The sequence below is a fragment of the Pipistrellus hanaki genome (assembly GCF_964339955.1).
Source record: "Pipistrellus hanaki genome assembly, chromosome: 17".
Lineage (NCBI taxonomy): Eukaryota > Metazoa > Chordata > Mammalia > Chiroptera > Vespertilionidae > Pipistrellus > Pipistrellus hanaki.
Genome location: NC_140519.1, coordinates 40,806,050 through 40,819,499, shown reverse-complemented (window position 1 = coordinate 40,819,499; position 13,450 = coordinate 40,806,050). Strand labels below are relative to the sequence as shown.

At 36.6% G+C, this 13,450-nt stretch overlaps 1 protein-coding gene across 50 annotated transcripts in view; it reads right to left on the bottom strand.

Annotated features, from left to right (window-relative positions):
• The window catches only part of RIMS2 (regulating synaptic membrane exocytosis 2), a gene marked incomplete at its 5' end in the record, with an annotated part of 298,413 nt that overhangs the window by 59,116 nt on the left and 225,847 nt on the right, over nucleotides 1–13,450 (bottom strand). For 28 of the 50 annotated variants that reach the window (XM_084864496.1, XM_084864498.1, XM_084864501.1 and 25 more), the window contains one exon: nucleotides 10,082–10,254. The exons of 19 other annotated variants lie outside the window; for them this stretch is intronic. In XM_084864496.1, coding sequence (XP_084720622.1) covers nucleotides 10,082–10,254 — 173 coding nt within the window. Of the gene's footprint in view, nucleotides 1–8,970; nucleotides 9,214–10,081; nucleotides 10,255–13,450 lie in introns of all 50 variants that reach the window. 3 more of the 50 variants (XM_084864530.1, XM_084864531.1, XM_084864532.1) reach the window with 1 other exon arrangement.

Here is a 13,450-nt window from a genome sequence, read left to right as displayed (position 1 = left end):
TCACTGTCCAGAGTAAGTCATTAAACTCTGAATGATAATCATTATTTTATATGTAAAAATGCTGTTTGAAGTCTCACAATAGTGAGAGAGATCTAGAAGAAAAAATAACAATTTATCCTAATATAAGGTGACAAGAGTGATTTGCCTTCCGGTGTTGGGCACACAGGGCACAGAGATCTTGTAACATAAAAACCCACACCTGAAACCTATATTCATGTTGATCAATGTCAGTATGGCAGTTCCTCAACACAGTCTGATCAACTTAATAAATGAATATTTTAAAAAAGAAAAAAAAAGAGATAGAAGAATACACAATTAAATGGAAAGATATTCCATATTAATGGATTGGAAGAATCAACAGTTAAAATGGCCGTATTACCCAAACCAATATACATATTTAATGCAATCCCTATCAAAATCCCCATGTCATTTTTAAAAAATAGAATAAAAAAATCACTAGACTTGTATGGAATTACAAAAGACACCAAATAGCCAAAGCAATCCTGAGAAAAAAGAATGAAGTCAGAGCTATTACACTACCTGACTTCAAGTTATACTACAGAGCTATGACAACCAAAACAGCATGGTGTTGGCAGAAAAACAGATGCAGAGACCAATGGAACAGAATTGAGAGTCCAGAAGTAAAACCACAGGTATAGGAGCAAATAATTTTGACAAAGGAGCCAAAAGCATATAATGAAGAAAAAAACCCCTCTTCAATAAATGGTACTGAGAGAATTGAAAGCCACATGCAAAAGAATGATACTACATTTGTTTCCTTGAATAAAAATTAATTCTAAATGGATCAAAGACCTAAATATAAGATCTGAAACAATAAAGCACATAGAAGAAAATATAGGTACTAAACTTATGAACCTTGGTTGTAGAAAAAAAAAATTATGAATTTGACCCCAAAAGGGAAGTAAAGGCAAAAAAAAATAAATAAATAAAAATAAATAAATAAATGGAATTATATTAAATTTAAAAAGCTTTTGCACAGCAAAGGAAACCACCAACAAAACAAAAAGACAATCAATGGAATGGAAAATTATATTTGCATAATATAATCTGACAAGGGATTAATACCCAAAATATATAAGGAACTCATCATACAACTCAACTCCAAACAGACAAACAATCCAATTTAAAAATGGCAGAGGACCAGAACAGACACCTCTCCTAAGAAGACATTCAGACAGCCATCAGATATATGAATAGATGTCCAACTTCACTAGCTAGGAGGAAAATGCAAATCCAAAGTACCATGAGATACCGCCTCACACCTGTTAGAATGGCTATTATCAACAAGACAGGTGACAACAAGAGAGTTTGTGGAGAAAAAAGAACCCTCGTGCATGTCTGGTGGGACTGTGACCTTGTGCAAACACTGTGGAAAACACGGTGGCGGTCCCTCCACACACTAAGGATGGAGTTACCAGATGACCCAGCAATCCCTCATCAGGGTATCTACCTGAAAAACTTGAAAACAAAGATATATATGTACCCCTGTGTTCACTGCAGCATTAGTCATGGTGGCTAAGACATGAAGAAAACCAAAGTGTCTGATAGAGGCCTGGCTAGAGAAGATGTGGCACATACACATGATGGAATACTAGTAAGTCATAAGGCAAGATGAAATACTATCATTTGCAACAACATAGATGGACCTTGAGAGTATTATGCTAAGTGAGAAAAGTCAGTGAGAAAAAGCTAAGAACCACATGGTTTCACTCGTGTGGGTTATAAAACTAAATAAATCCTAATCGACATTTTAAATCTATGTCATCATAAATTGCTATTTTATCCATAACAAGAGTGATTCACCAGTAACAATGAACCTGTATGGGCATCTCTGAACTAGAGTTTCTCTGTGGTAACAGGATAGCATAATAATGAGTCACCACAAAAACACAAGTTAACAGGAATTGCTAGTAATGACCACATTACAAGGTCAATGACCTTGTATAAATATTTTAAAATTTATGTAAGATGTGGTATTGCAGTAGTAATATTATGAGTTTGCTGAAAGGACCACCTTGAAAATGTGGTGACAGCAATAGCACAGTGAAAGCTCTGTTACAAGGCTACACCCTTACTGTTCATCACTCCCAACCCTTTTACTTCAATAAAACACTCAATCTGTATCTTGTCTCCACTAAAACCTGGTGCATCCCTGAACACACTGTTTCCCCCCAAAGTCCTTTCTAGTGATGAGTACTTACTCTTCTTCATAGGTTGCAATATTTCTGATTACTGGCTACTTTTTATTGAATACTAGAGGCCTGTTGCATGAAATTCATGCACTCAGGGGTCCCTCAGCCTGGCCTATGCCCTCTGGCAGTCTGGGAGCCCTAGGGGGATGTCTGACTGATTGCTTAGGCCGGCTCCCTTTATGGGAGTGCACTGATCACCAGGGGACTGCTCCTGCATTGAGTGTCTGCCCCCTGGTGGTCAGTGTGCATCGATCAGTCGTTCTGCCATTCAGCTGATTTGCAAATTAGCCTTTTATTATATAGGATTGTTCTACTTTTTATTGAAAAGTGTAAATGTCTTTACAACTTATGACTTCTGGCTATGTCAATACATACCTCTCATTTTTTTCGCCTTTCATCTGATGACCTCACAGTTACTGACGGATTCACTGAAGTCCTTAGAAGTCTTTAGTCTTCTTTTCAATTCTCAATCTTATCACAATTCTATGAGCTTTAAATATTCCTTAAGAAGACCTAACCAGCTGCCTAATAATTCCAAAATGTATATATCTCCAGCTACCTTCAGATTTAATCTTTTTATCTTTATTTATTCCAATGCTCCTATCTTAGAATTTGTCAACTAAAAGAATAGCTCAACCACAAAATCTTAAATTGTAATGCCATCTTCTAACTAAAACCTCTTACACTTCTAGCACCCCAAACTGTCTTTGTTCCTGTATCATATAGTTTTCCAATTCTTGGATTTTCTCTATATTCTCCTAGTCTATCAATTCCTGTCTGCGCTTTTCTTCCTTCTTATCTATTATAGAATGGACATTTGCCTAAGTATCCTAAATTTCTTCCCACTGCTATTTTTCTAACAACCTCCACATTTATCAAAACTCTCACTCCCCAACAAATGCTACAAACTGACTTCTCAGTTTCTACACTGGGTTGGCTCAGTGATGCTAGAAATGATCACACTGCTGTTATACATTAGTGTATCTTGAAATTGTTGGTCTCCAAACTTCAGATGGATCTGCAGGACTATTTATCCATTAGCCCTTTAATTTGTCCTTGGTCAGTACTTTATTTCCTTCAGTGATTGTTACTAACCTTCAAAACAAATCTCTAATTCAACTTCCAAACTGTTATATTCTTGTCTCTTTTGTGTTTGAGAAAATTAAGACCATCAGGCAGTAATAGCCTACCTTCGAATTCCCTGCCTACTAACTGATCTACTTTAATATCTGCCTTTCCTCTGATTTGAGCCAACCCATTCCTCTACGCTTCTGACTCTAGCTCATCCTTCATCTTTAGATTCTTACTCGAATAGCTGTGCCTTCAGATATTCTATTTTCAAATGTTCCTTCTCTTCAGACCACATACTTGATCAAATCTCAAATCTCTCACTTTCAGTGATCTCATAACATGCACAGTCTACCACATATAGAAGATAATATGATAATTAACATTTAATCCAATACTTTTTATGAGAATAGCTTGATTAATTATAAACTGAGAGCACACAATACATAGAGAGTTCACCATTTAGGCAAACTCTTATATTTATGTGCAAAGGATAAACTTTGGACTGTAAAAAAATCATTGTTTTCATGAGAAAAAGGTACTATGTGTTTTATTCATCTTTAGCACCATGGTGATGTTAAAATGTATGCAAACATTTTTTAAAAAGAGAGATAAGTAAATATTTTAGGGAAAGGTAGTTCCTAAGGGGCATTGGAATAGAAGAAAAGATGCTTGACAAACTAAAACATAACAAAATATAATTTGCATTTTATAACACTATTCTCATATTTATAATTGTGGAAACAACACAGATTATAAATCTCCCCCCCCCTTTTTTACAGAGACTTTCTTTAGAGCAATCTAAAAGATAGAATTCACATACCATAAAATTCACTCTTTGAACAATAAAATGGCAATAAATACATACCTATTAATAATCACTTTAAATGAAAATGGATTAAATTCTCCAATCAAAAAGTAGCTGAATGAATAAGAAAAATACATAGATATATATATATGTACTGTCTTCAAAAGACATACTTCAGCTCAAAAGACACACACATCCTAAAATTAAGGGGATGAAAGAAAATATTTTAATGCAAATGGAAATGAAAAAAAAAAAAGCTGTGGTAGCAATACTATAGCAGACAAAACAGACTTTAAAACAAAGGCTATAAGAAGAGACAAAGAAGAACATTACATAATGATAAAGGGATCATTCAAAAAGAGAATTAACCCTTGTAAACATTTATGCACCCAACATAGGAGCATCTAAATATATAAAGAAAATATTAATAAACATAAAAGGAGAAATTGACAGTAATACAGTCATAGTAGGAAACTTTAACACCCTGTTGACATTAATGGATAGATCTTCAGACAAAAGCCAACAAGGAAAACAGCGGCCTTGAATGATACACTAAACCAGATGAATTTAATTGATATTTTTTTCAGAGTTTCACCCCAAAGCAGCAGAATAAACATTTTTTTCAAGTGCATATGGAACTTTTTCCAGGACAGAAAACAAATTAGGATACAAAGTAAGTCTCAAAAAATTTAAGAAGACTAAAATCATATTAAGCATCGTTTCTAATCATAATGGTATTGAACTAGAAATCAATTACAAGGAAAAAAATGAAAAACACAAGGAGGCTAAATAAATGTTACTAAACAATGGGGAGGTTAACAATGAAATCAACAACAACAAAAACAACAAAAAATATCTTGAGACAAATAAAAAAACAAAATAACCCCAAATATATGGGACACAGCAAATGCAGTCCTAAGAGGGAAAATCATAGCAATTCAGGCCTACCTCAAGAAACAAGAAAAATCTCAAATAAGCAATCTAACTTTACCCTTAAAGGAACTACAAAAAGGACAACAAAGCCCAAAATGGGTAGAAGAAGGAAATAATTAAGATCAAAGAGGGGGGGTGGGGGGGAGTCTTAAAAAACACAAAAGATCAATGAAACCAAGAACTGATTCTTTGAAAAAAACATGAACAAGATTGATAGACCTTCAACCAGACTCATTAAGAAAAAGACAGAGCAGAGAGCAGTGCTGAGTGACACCAGGCTCCCAGGCACCTTCACCATCACTAGGCGACCTAAAGAATGAACGGCCATTCAAAAAATGAAACTAAAGGCAGACACGACCTTACCAACACCAAAGAAACATCCAAGCAACAAAGTGGAAAACCAGTAACCAAGATGTGGACATTGGAATGTTTACGATTATTCTTCACAAAACAAGTACAAATCGAGAATGTCAGCCAATGTTTCCAGTGGTTTTTCTGGAATGTCTACATAGAAGACAGGAGAGCAACCTCGCCAGTTTCAGCAACCCACTAGGTTTATATTTTTTCCTGTTTTGGTAATATAAATTGAAAGAAGAAATAATACCACCTGGAGAGAACCCCACCCAAAGAAATCTGAAATATATAGTGGGGTTTCTTTTGTGTTTTTTTTTTTTTTCTTTTCCCTTTTCTAGTTCATTTTGGATGCTGGTGCTAAACTTCCAAGTGTGATTTTAAAAGGAATGTTATGCTCTTCTTATTCATTTCTAGATGAGGGGAGGATAACATTTTTGATTTCTTATGCGACTCTGAAAATGTGCAGCATGAAGTTCCTCAAAAATAAAATGTTTACCCTTGGCGGGTAAAGTCAGAAATGAAAAAAGGATAAGTAACTACTGACACCACAGAAAATACTATACAAAACAATGATATGGCTACAAATTGGGAAATCTGAAAGAAACGGTTAACTCCCATGACTGAATCAGGAAGAAATAGAAAATCTGAACAGGCCAATCACAATCAACAAAACTGAAGCAGAAATGCCTTAGAACTAAAAATGTATAGAGAACGAGTTTCTTAAATTTTTTTTCTTTTGTCTTATGTCTGGAAGAATGAATAAGAATCTAGTTTAATGACAAATCTACCAACATTGCTGGTTTTGACAATGCTATACTTTTCAGTATTTGTTTTTTCTACCTTTCATTGCAAATTTAAGATCTTTTGTCAAGGGTCCTTATGAGTTTGTTCAGGTATCATGATCCATTTTTTGATACCCTTACACAGCCATCCACCAAGGCTCAGAAACTGCTTCACTCTCAGGGTTAAAAGTATGATGATGTTTCATTTTCATTTCCAATTTTAAGTACTGTGCCTGAAGAAATTTTCTAAATAAACATTGGTTGAATGAATAATTGTTCCCTATGTCTTACCTTATTTTGTGGCCAGCTTTACCACATATATTTGGTATATAATCAGCAAATGTAAACAGATATAAAATTTAAAACACAGATGTTCACAGAGTGAGAAAAATATTTTAAGTGGCAAATATAATTTCATATTTTCTAGAGTTCACCAGATCATCATTAATGACTTAGAGGCATTTTACTAGACCTATATATATAAGTGTATAAATTACAAATAGCTAAATATGAATATATTATTATCAGCTTAGAAAAAATGTTATATTCAAGTATTTAATGAACTTTCCTGAACCTATTTTTTTTTTGCTCTTCATTTCCCACATGTACATTCAGATGCTATATGTTAACTTAACTTATTGTAACACAAAAACATAATTGTGTACAATGCAATGAGATCTGGATGCTATAATGAAAATAGCAACTATAATCAATTTTGTTCCCTGCAATCACTATGTCAACTTTAAGTAGTAACAGTACTAAAAACACTTTAACTTTAAAGTCAGAAAAATTTTTTATTTATAAAAACATGGATTACAAGTAAAAGGCATAAAACGTCCGTGGTGTGTTATGGGATATGATTATATTCCAATAATGTGTAAGCACATATGTGGTTGTCAGTGTTGAAACGATGTACGATCGTTTTTATTAACTACTGAAACAAAATGACACCGGGCGCACTCAAACCTACTTCCTCTCAGACTAAAGATGGTCGGTTTTATTCTAAGAAAGGAAAGCAAAGGCAAGCCCCTGCGTTGCCATCACTCATTAGTGACACCGCCATTTTCTTAGAACAACGGCAGGGGGCACTCTTGCCACCTTATGGGACGTGTGTCCCGGGAAAGGCCAGCCTGGCCTCCTCCAGTCTCCAGAAACATCCTGTAGTGACCGATGCTGAATACTGCGCCTAATGGCTCGAATCGCTAGGCATGCACCACCGTCTCTCCCCTTTCCCTGCACAATACTGTGCTCCCTTGCTGAAGAACATGATGAAGAAAATGATATTGAAAATGGGGAACTGAAGGTTACAATCTTCTCTGAGCCTCTGTCCACGCCGCCGGGTGTGCCCGAAGAGGCTTTGGGCTGGAGGCAGACATCCAGGGCCAGGTGTGTTTGCATTTACACAGTGCACACCAAAGAAAGCACAGCACAGATTCATGCTGCTCTGCTTTTGGAAGAAAGAAAACTCTCTCTCTTTCCAAGGGAAAAATGGGAAAGCTTTTTTCTCTGTGAATTCATGGTGAAACTCAGGCCCACCGAGTCAGAAAAATGGTCTCTACTACTAAACTAAGGTAGTTATCAAAGTTAGAAAAAGGACAAACTGAAATGAATAGCTTAGACTCAAATCACAAAATTGCTTGATTAATATTCATTATCAGGTTAATGTCTGTGATACAGAAACTTTTAGAGAGCAGGTATAATTCAATATACCAAGCTGAGACAAAAAAGCATCACAGACAAACGACAGAATTGTCTACGCAAGGGGTAAACATCTGTCCCGATTACCTTTCTCATTAATTGTAAGTAAAGCACAAACTGAGACTGGGCTCAGATATATTAATTGCAAAAAACAAAACAAAACAAAAAACCCAAAAAAACTGGCTTATAATAGGGTGTCCTTATCAAGCAGACTCTGTACAAAATCAAATTGCGGACTGAATGCCAGAATCCCCAATGCCTCCAAAAGGGACAAGACTTGCGATCCTGTCTCAGATCAATGTACTTGGAGAAAATAGAGAAATCTCCTCCTCAGGCTGCAGGCTGAGGTCTCTCTCTCACTGGTGCCGACCTCATCTTCCCTGCAAAGACAGCTTCGTGCTGAGTGCCTCGCGTTAGGAAAAGGAAAGCGCGGTGGCTTTATGCCTTGCTGCTTGTGTTTCCCCTGCCTCTGCCCCCTGATCGAATCTCCTGGCCTCCCAATGACCCCTGAGGCACCTGCCCTCGCTTTCCAGCTGTTCTGCTCTGCAATCTTCCTCGGGACTCAGATTTGACCCAGAACCTACCAGGAAACTGAGGCAAGGAGCCAGAGACTGAACAAAGCTTACCTGTCGCTATTTTTCTACTCCTTTAAGAAAATCATTTCTGCTATGTAATACCGTATTTCTTATAAAGTAGGCTAAAAGATGTCAGGCCTTTCATATCTTCTACTCAAAGGTTTTGACTCCACAGATGAGAAAGATTACAGTAAATTCATGATGAACCCCCACCCCCATCCCCACCTCCCAAAAACAAAACAAAATAAATAAATTAAAAAAACTAAAGGGAAATTTAAGTTTGATCCAGCTCATCCTAAAGAACTTGAAAACCAATGAGCCAGACTCTCAGACCCAGTGGATACAAATGAAAGACTATTTGAGAAATCTGTTTGATTTGGGTATACAATTTTTATCAACATCTCAATTAGTTGTATTAGAATATAAATAGATAAAACACAAGGAAACAAACCACATGTAAAGGGCAAAATCGCCTTCCGAGGTAGGAGAAAGGACTGCATGACGAATGGGAAATGTCTACGAAAACAAGTGTATTTTACCTGTCATCCTCTTGGGAGACTCGCCTCTGCGAATCCTCTTTATTCCTCTGATCTTTCTCTTTCCCTCGCTCATGAGTATCTGGTGTGTTTTCCTCGTCTCCTGAGTCTCTGGTTTTCTCATTATCAGACGTTTTTGTAATCTCTCTCCCTTTCACATGCTCATTAATTCTCTCTTCCTTTTCGCCATGAACTATCTCTTCATGCTTATCCCCTTCTTTCCCCCCCTCTTCTACTCCCTTTGGCCTTTGAGAGCAACCCAGATGGAAGGCAGGCATGCAAATAAACACAGAAAAGGAAAGAAAAGGTAAGAAAAAAATGCACACAAAATCAAACAGAAAGGAAATGAACACTATGAAAACATAAATAACAATGACATCTCCTACATGGTGAAACTTTCCCCCCCCCCCCCCCCCCCAGAAGACCAGAGAAGCGTTTGTGTGCGCACCGCCATCACAATTGTCCTTCAAATCCCATTTTCCTGTTACGGAGTTGCATGGGAAAAAGTTCGTCTCCTCATTATAGATTTTTTTTCTTTTTATACATAGGAGTAAAAATAATTTAGCTCAGGTGCCCATCAACTTGATGGGTATGCATATATGAACATACATATCGCATTTATAAATTTTGAGAGGCTGGGGACTTTTCCCGTGCACTTAGAACAGTTTCAGGAGCATAAGGAGTATCCCATTTAAAAAAAAAAAAAAAGTAATATTTTTCTGAATCCCTGAAATATATTTGGCTGGGGGAAAAAACCTTTCAAATATTACTTTTCACATTTCTTAGAACATTAAAATATTCAAATTTTCACAAAACCGTCACTTTAACGTCAATAAATGTGTAATAGAATTTAGTCTAAAACAGAAAACATTAGAAAACCACTAACAATAGTAATCTAGTAAGAAAGTTGTTATGCATCTATAAAATCTGCCTATGCAAAAAGTTTTGAAAGGCAGAGCCAAATATAATAAATAATAATAATATGTCCAGAGGTTCTTATTGCCCAATGACACACATTAGCCTTCAGAACAGGGGATCTTACGTCTATCCAAAGAAACATAAAGACCTTGACATATACATTCAGGAGAGTTTCCTGCGAAAGCCCCTCACTCACCTGATTTTCTTGCTTCCTCTGGGCCGTTCTGATTGGACGGACATGTAGCTTGTGCTGCTGAAACGAGAAGCACTGCTAGTCCTGGAAACCGCAGATATATCACTTACATCACTGTCCGAGGATTTAGTGGAAATATTATCTGCCCCTCTATGAGGATCCCATCCTGATCGGTACTGTTAACACAGATGGACAAACACGCACAAGGTGTCAGTATCGCCGCCACACAGAGCAATTACCAGCTTCTCCTATTTCAGCACTTTGTCGTCCACAGGGGATAACTGCAAAACCCCCACTCAGTTGCACATAAAAACAAAAGTGAATGGCAATTATCCTAAAAGAAAAATTCAATTTGCGTGAAACCTTTGTTTTTTGAGCACAGGCAATTACAGCATTTCCACCACACCCCAAGGAGGGCCATTAAAATAGTTTCTCCACAACCTCAGAGAAGGACATTTAGGTAAAATCTGGGAAATACAAACATTTGGCTTCATATTAGGGAAAATAATATTTTTATTTCTGAATAAAATTGGAGGTGGGGGAAAAAGGTATAGTAAAGTTGCCACTGTGACCTATAGAAACCCATTTTCTCTTTAATCCGTTAGGCTTCCTTGAAAACCTAGAGATAATACAAAATCTAACTTTTTCTAGAAAAACCAAGAGAAAAGAGAAAGTTTAATGTTTGAAAGATTACTGGAATTTTGATGAATCCTAGGAATACTAGGGGGAAAAAAATCATTATTATTTACAATAGTTCAATCTTCCTGGAATGAAACAATCAGTTATATGGCACAGCCAGAGTGCAGGGTGTTCACATATTCTGGTAAATGAAAAGCCATCATAAACGCTTTATGTTAACGACACTAGGATATATTAAAAAAAAAAAAATAGTAGACTCTGGTGTCTGGACAACCTGGAGTAAGGATCACCTCTTACTAACTGGGTAAAATCGAGCAAATACTTTAACCTTTAAAACTCTGTTTAAAGTAACTAGTGCCCCAGTGCACAAATTCGTGCACATTGAAAGGAAGTTAATTAGGTGGCTGGCGGGGCAGGACTGGGCGAGATGGGCCGGACATGCCCTGGAGCCAACCTCCCTTGGTCCCTCCCAGGCCAGTCACACCTGGGGCGGCCTTATGGCTCGAAGGACATCGGTGGAGTGAGCAGGGTCTCTCTGGCAAGTGGGTCCCTCGGGCTGGTCGGCGGGGATTGGGCCGAAACCAGCTCTCTGACATCTCCCGAGGGATCCCAGATTGCGAGAGGGTGACGCACCCAGGAATCGGGCTCCCTCCTCTCTGGTTGTGTGGTGTGTCACCTGAGAACCGCACACTGGCAGCTCCTGCATTGAGCATCAGCCCCCTCTCGGCCCTGGTAGGCCAGTTGCTTAGCCTTTTATATATATATATAGATAGGGATATCTTTTTTGCAGGGCTGTTTTGAAAATCAGAAATACAGTCTATCCTTGAACAACATGGAGGCTAGAAGAGTTGACTTCCGAGCAATTGAAAATCATCATACAACTTTTGACTTTTTCAAAAAACTTAACTACTGGAAGCCTTATTGATTACATAAACAGTCAATAAATACATATTTTGTATGTTAGATGTGTTATATACTATATTTTTACAATATAGTGAGCTAGAGAAAATAGAATGTTATTAAGGAAGAAAAAATACATTTATTGTATTTATTGAAAAAAATCCGCGTATCAGTGGACCTGAACAGTTCGAACCAGTGTTGTTCAAGGGTCAAATGTAATGTCTGGTATCTGAAATAATGTAAAAAAATTCAGTCAGTATTATTATTGTCCTGATGGCTATTACTGGGTTAGGAGCATATCTGCTAATAGATATAAATTAATATTCTCTTTAATTATACGTACTTCAAACATAGAATGAAATATCTGTATCTGTCAGTTTTGCAAGAGATTTTTCTAACCATAGAGAGCGTTCACAAAGTCTTAAAAAAAATTTAAATATTGAAAAATTTTACTTTAAATGAAAATGTCCTTGGCCATAGTCGGCCATTGCCTAGAATAGCATTTCAATGGGTAGGTCAACATTAACTATATTAGCACACGCGTGCACACGTGCACACACACACACACACAAACACACAGACACTGTATGTATTTGTTTCATCAAATATATTAGCAGTAAATTTGATCTCAAGTTGAGACATAAATGGAAATATTTCATTTCATTTATATATTTTTGGATATCTCATTTATATGATAAATGAATGTTTTAAGAAAAATTTTAAAATTATTAAACTGTTTAATGGATATTGTCCTGTATTTGGTGGGCTTTATTGTTCTTGTTCTTGTTATTGATAATAAAAAAGAGAGGCTGCCTGATATTATACAATAGCTTTTAAAATATTTTAGCATTGGCTAGATAAGCAGTTTTGGTATGACACTTTTTTCTTTGTAGTAGTTTTGGTATTATATTTTTTCTTTTATTTTTGTTCATGGGATTATAATATCATCTAAATTCAAATGAAAAATCCAAAAATTTAACTCTAGGAGGTGGTAAGGGTAATATTATAATCATTATGAGCAATTGCTCTGGGGTGAGACTGAATCAATGGTCTGAATCCTGGCTACACACATTATTAGGTATGTGATATTGGGGTAATTATTTCTATGATTCCATTTTGCATCTGTTAAAAAAATTAATTACTTCCAGGTGATTTTTTTCTCTGTCCTAGCCAAGTTTTTTTTTTTTTTTTTATCAGTGCCTGATTTAAACGCTGCACTGAGCAAAACCTGTTTGTCAGAGATAATTAGTAACAATCATACCCATCTCCTAGGTTTGCTGCAAGGATTAAATAAGGTGATGTATGCAAAGTGCTTAGAAAAATATCTGACATATAACAAGTGCTTCATAAATGACAAATGATGATGATAATGATGATGCTGATGATTAGACAGTAATTGAGCACTGACTTAGTGTCAGTTCTAGGAATGTCTTTATCAAAAGAGCTGTTAGACAGAAATGCCCAACAACAAATATAGTATTACTTTAAGGCTGCTCTGAGCTACAATAAAAATGTTAACTATTTCTACATATATCCAATAGTTTTGTTTCAGAAAATATTCTTAAAAGGCAAATTTTAAACATCAAACCAAGCTTCCCCACTAATTCCTCGTGTGTGCTCAGGCCTCACCGTCCCCACCTGGCCAGGTCCATCCATTTCCCACCACCTTAGAGGGAATTCCTCAGTTCCCACCGCACAGCGAGGAGTTCTGTCTCAGCAGGAAATGCGTGACGCTTCTTGGCTGACACAGCCGCTGTTTCTCATTTTCCTCTCTGCTACTTTATCCTGAGATCCAAAACCGCCTGGAAAACCGTGCCTCCCGTGTCTCCCAAC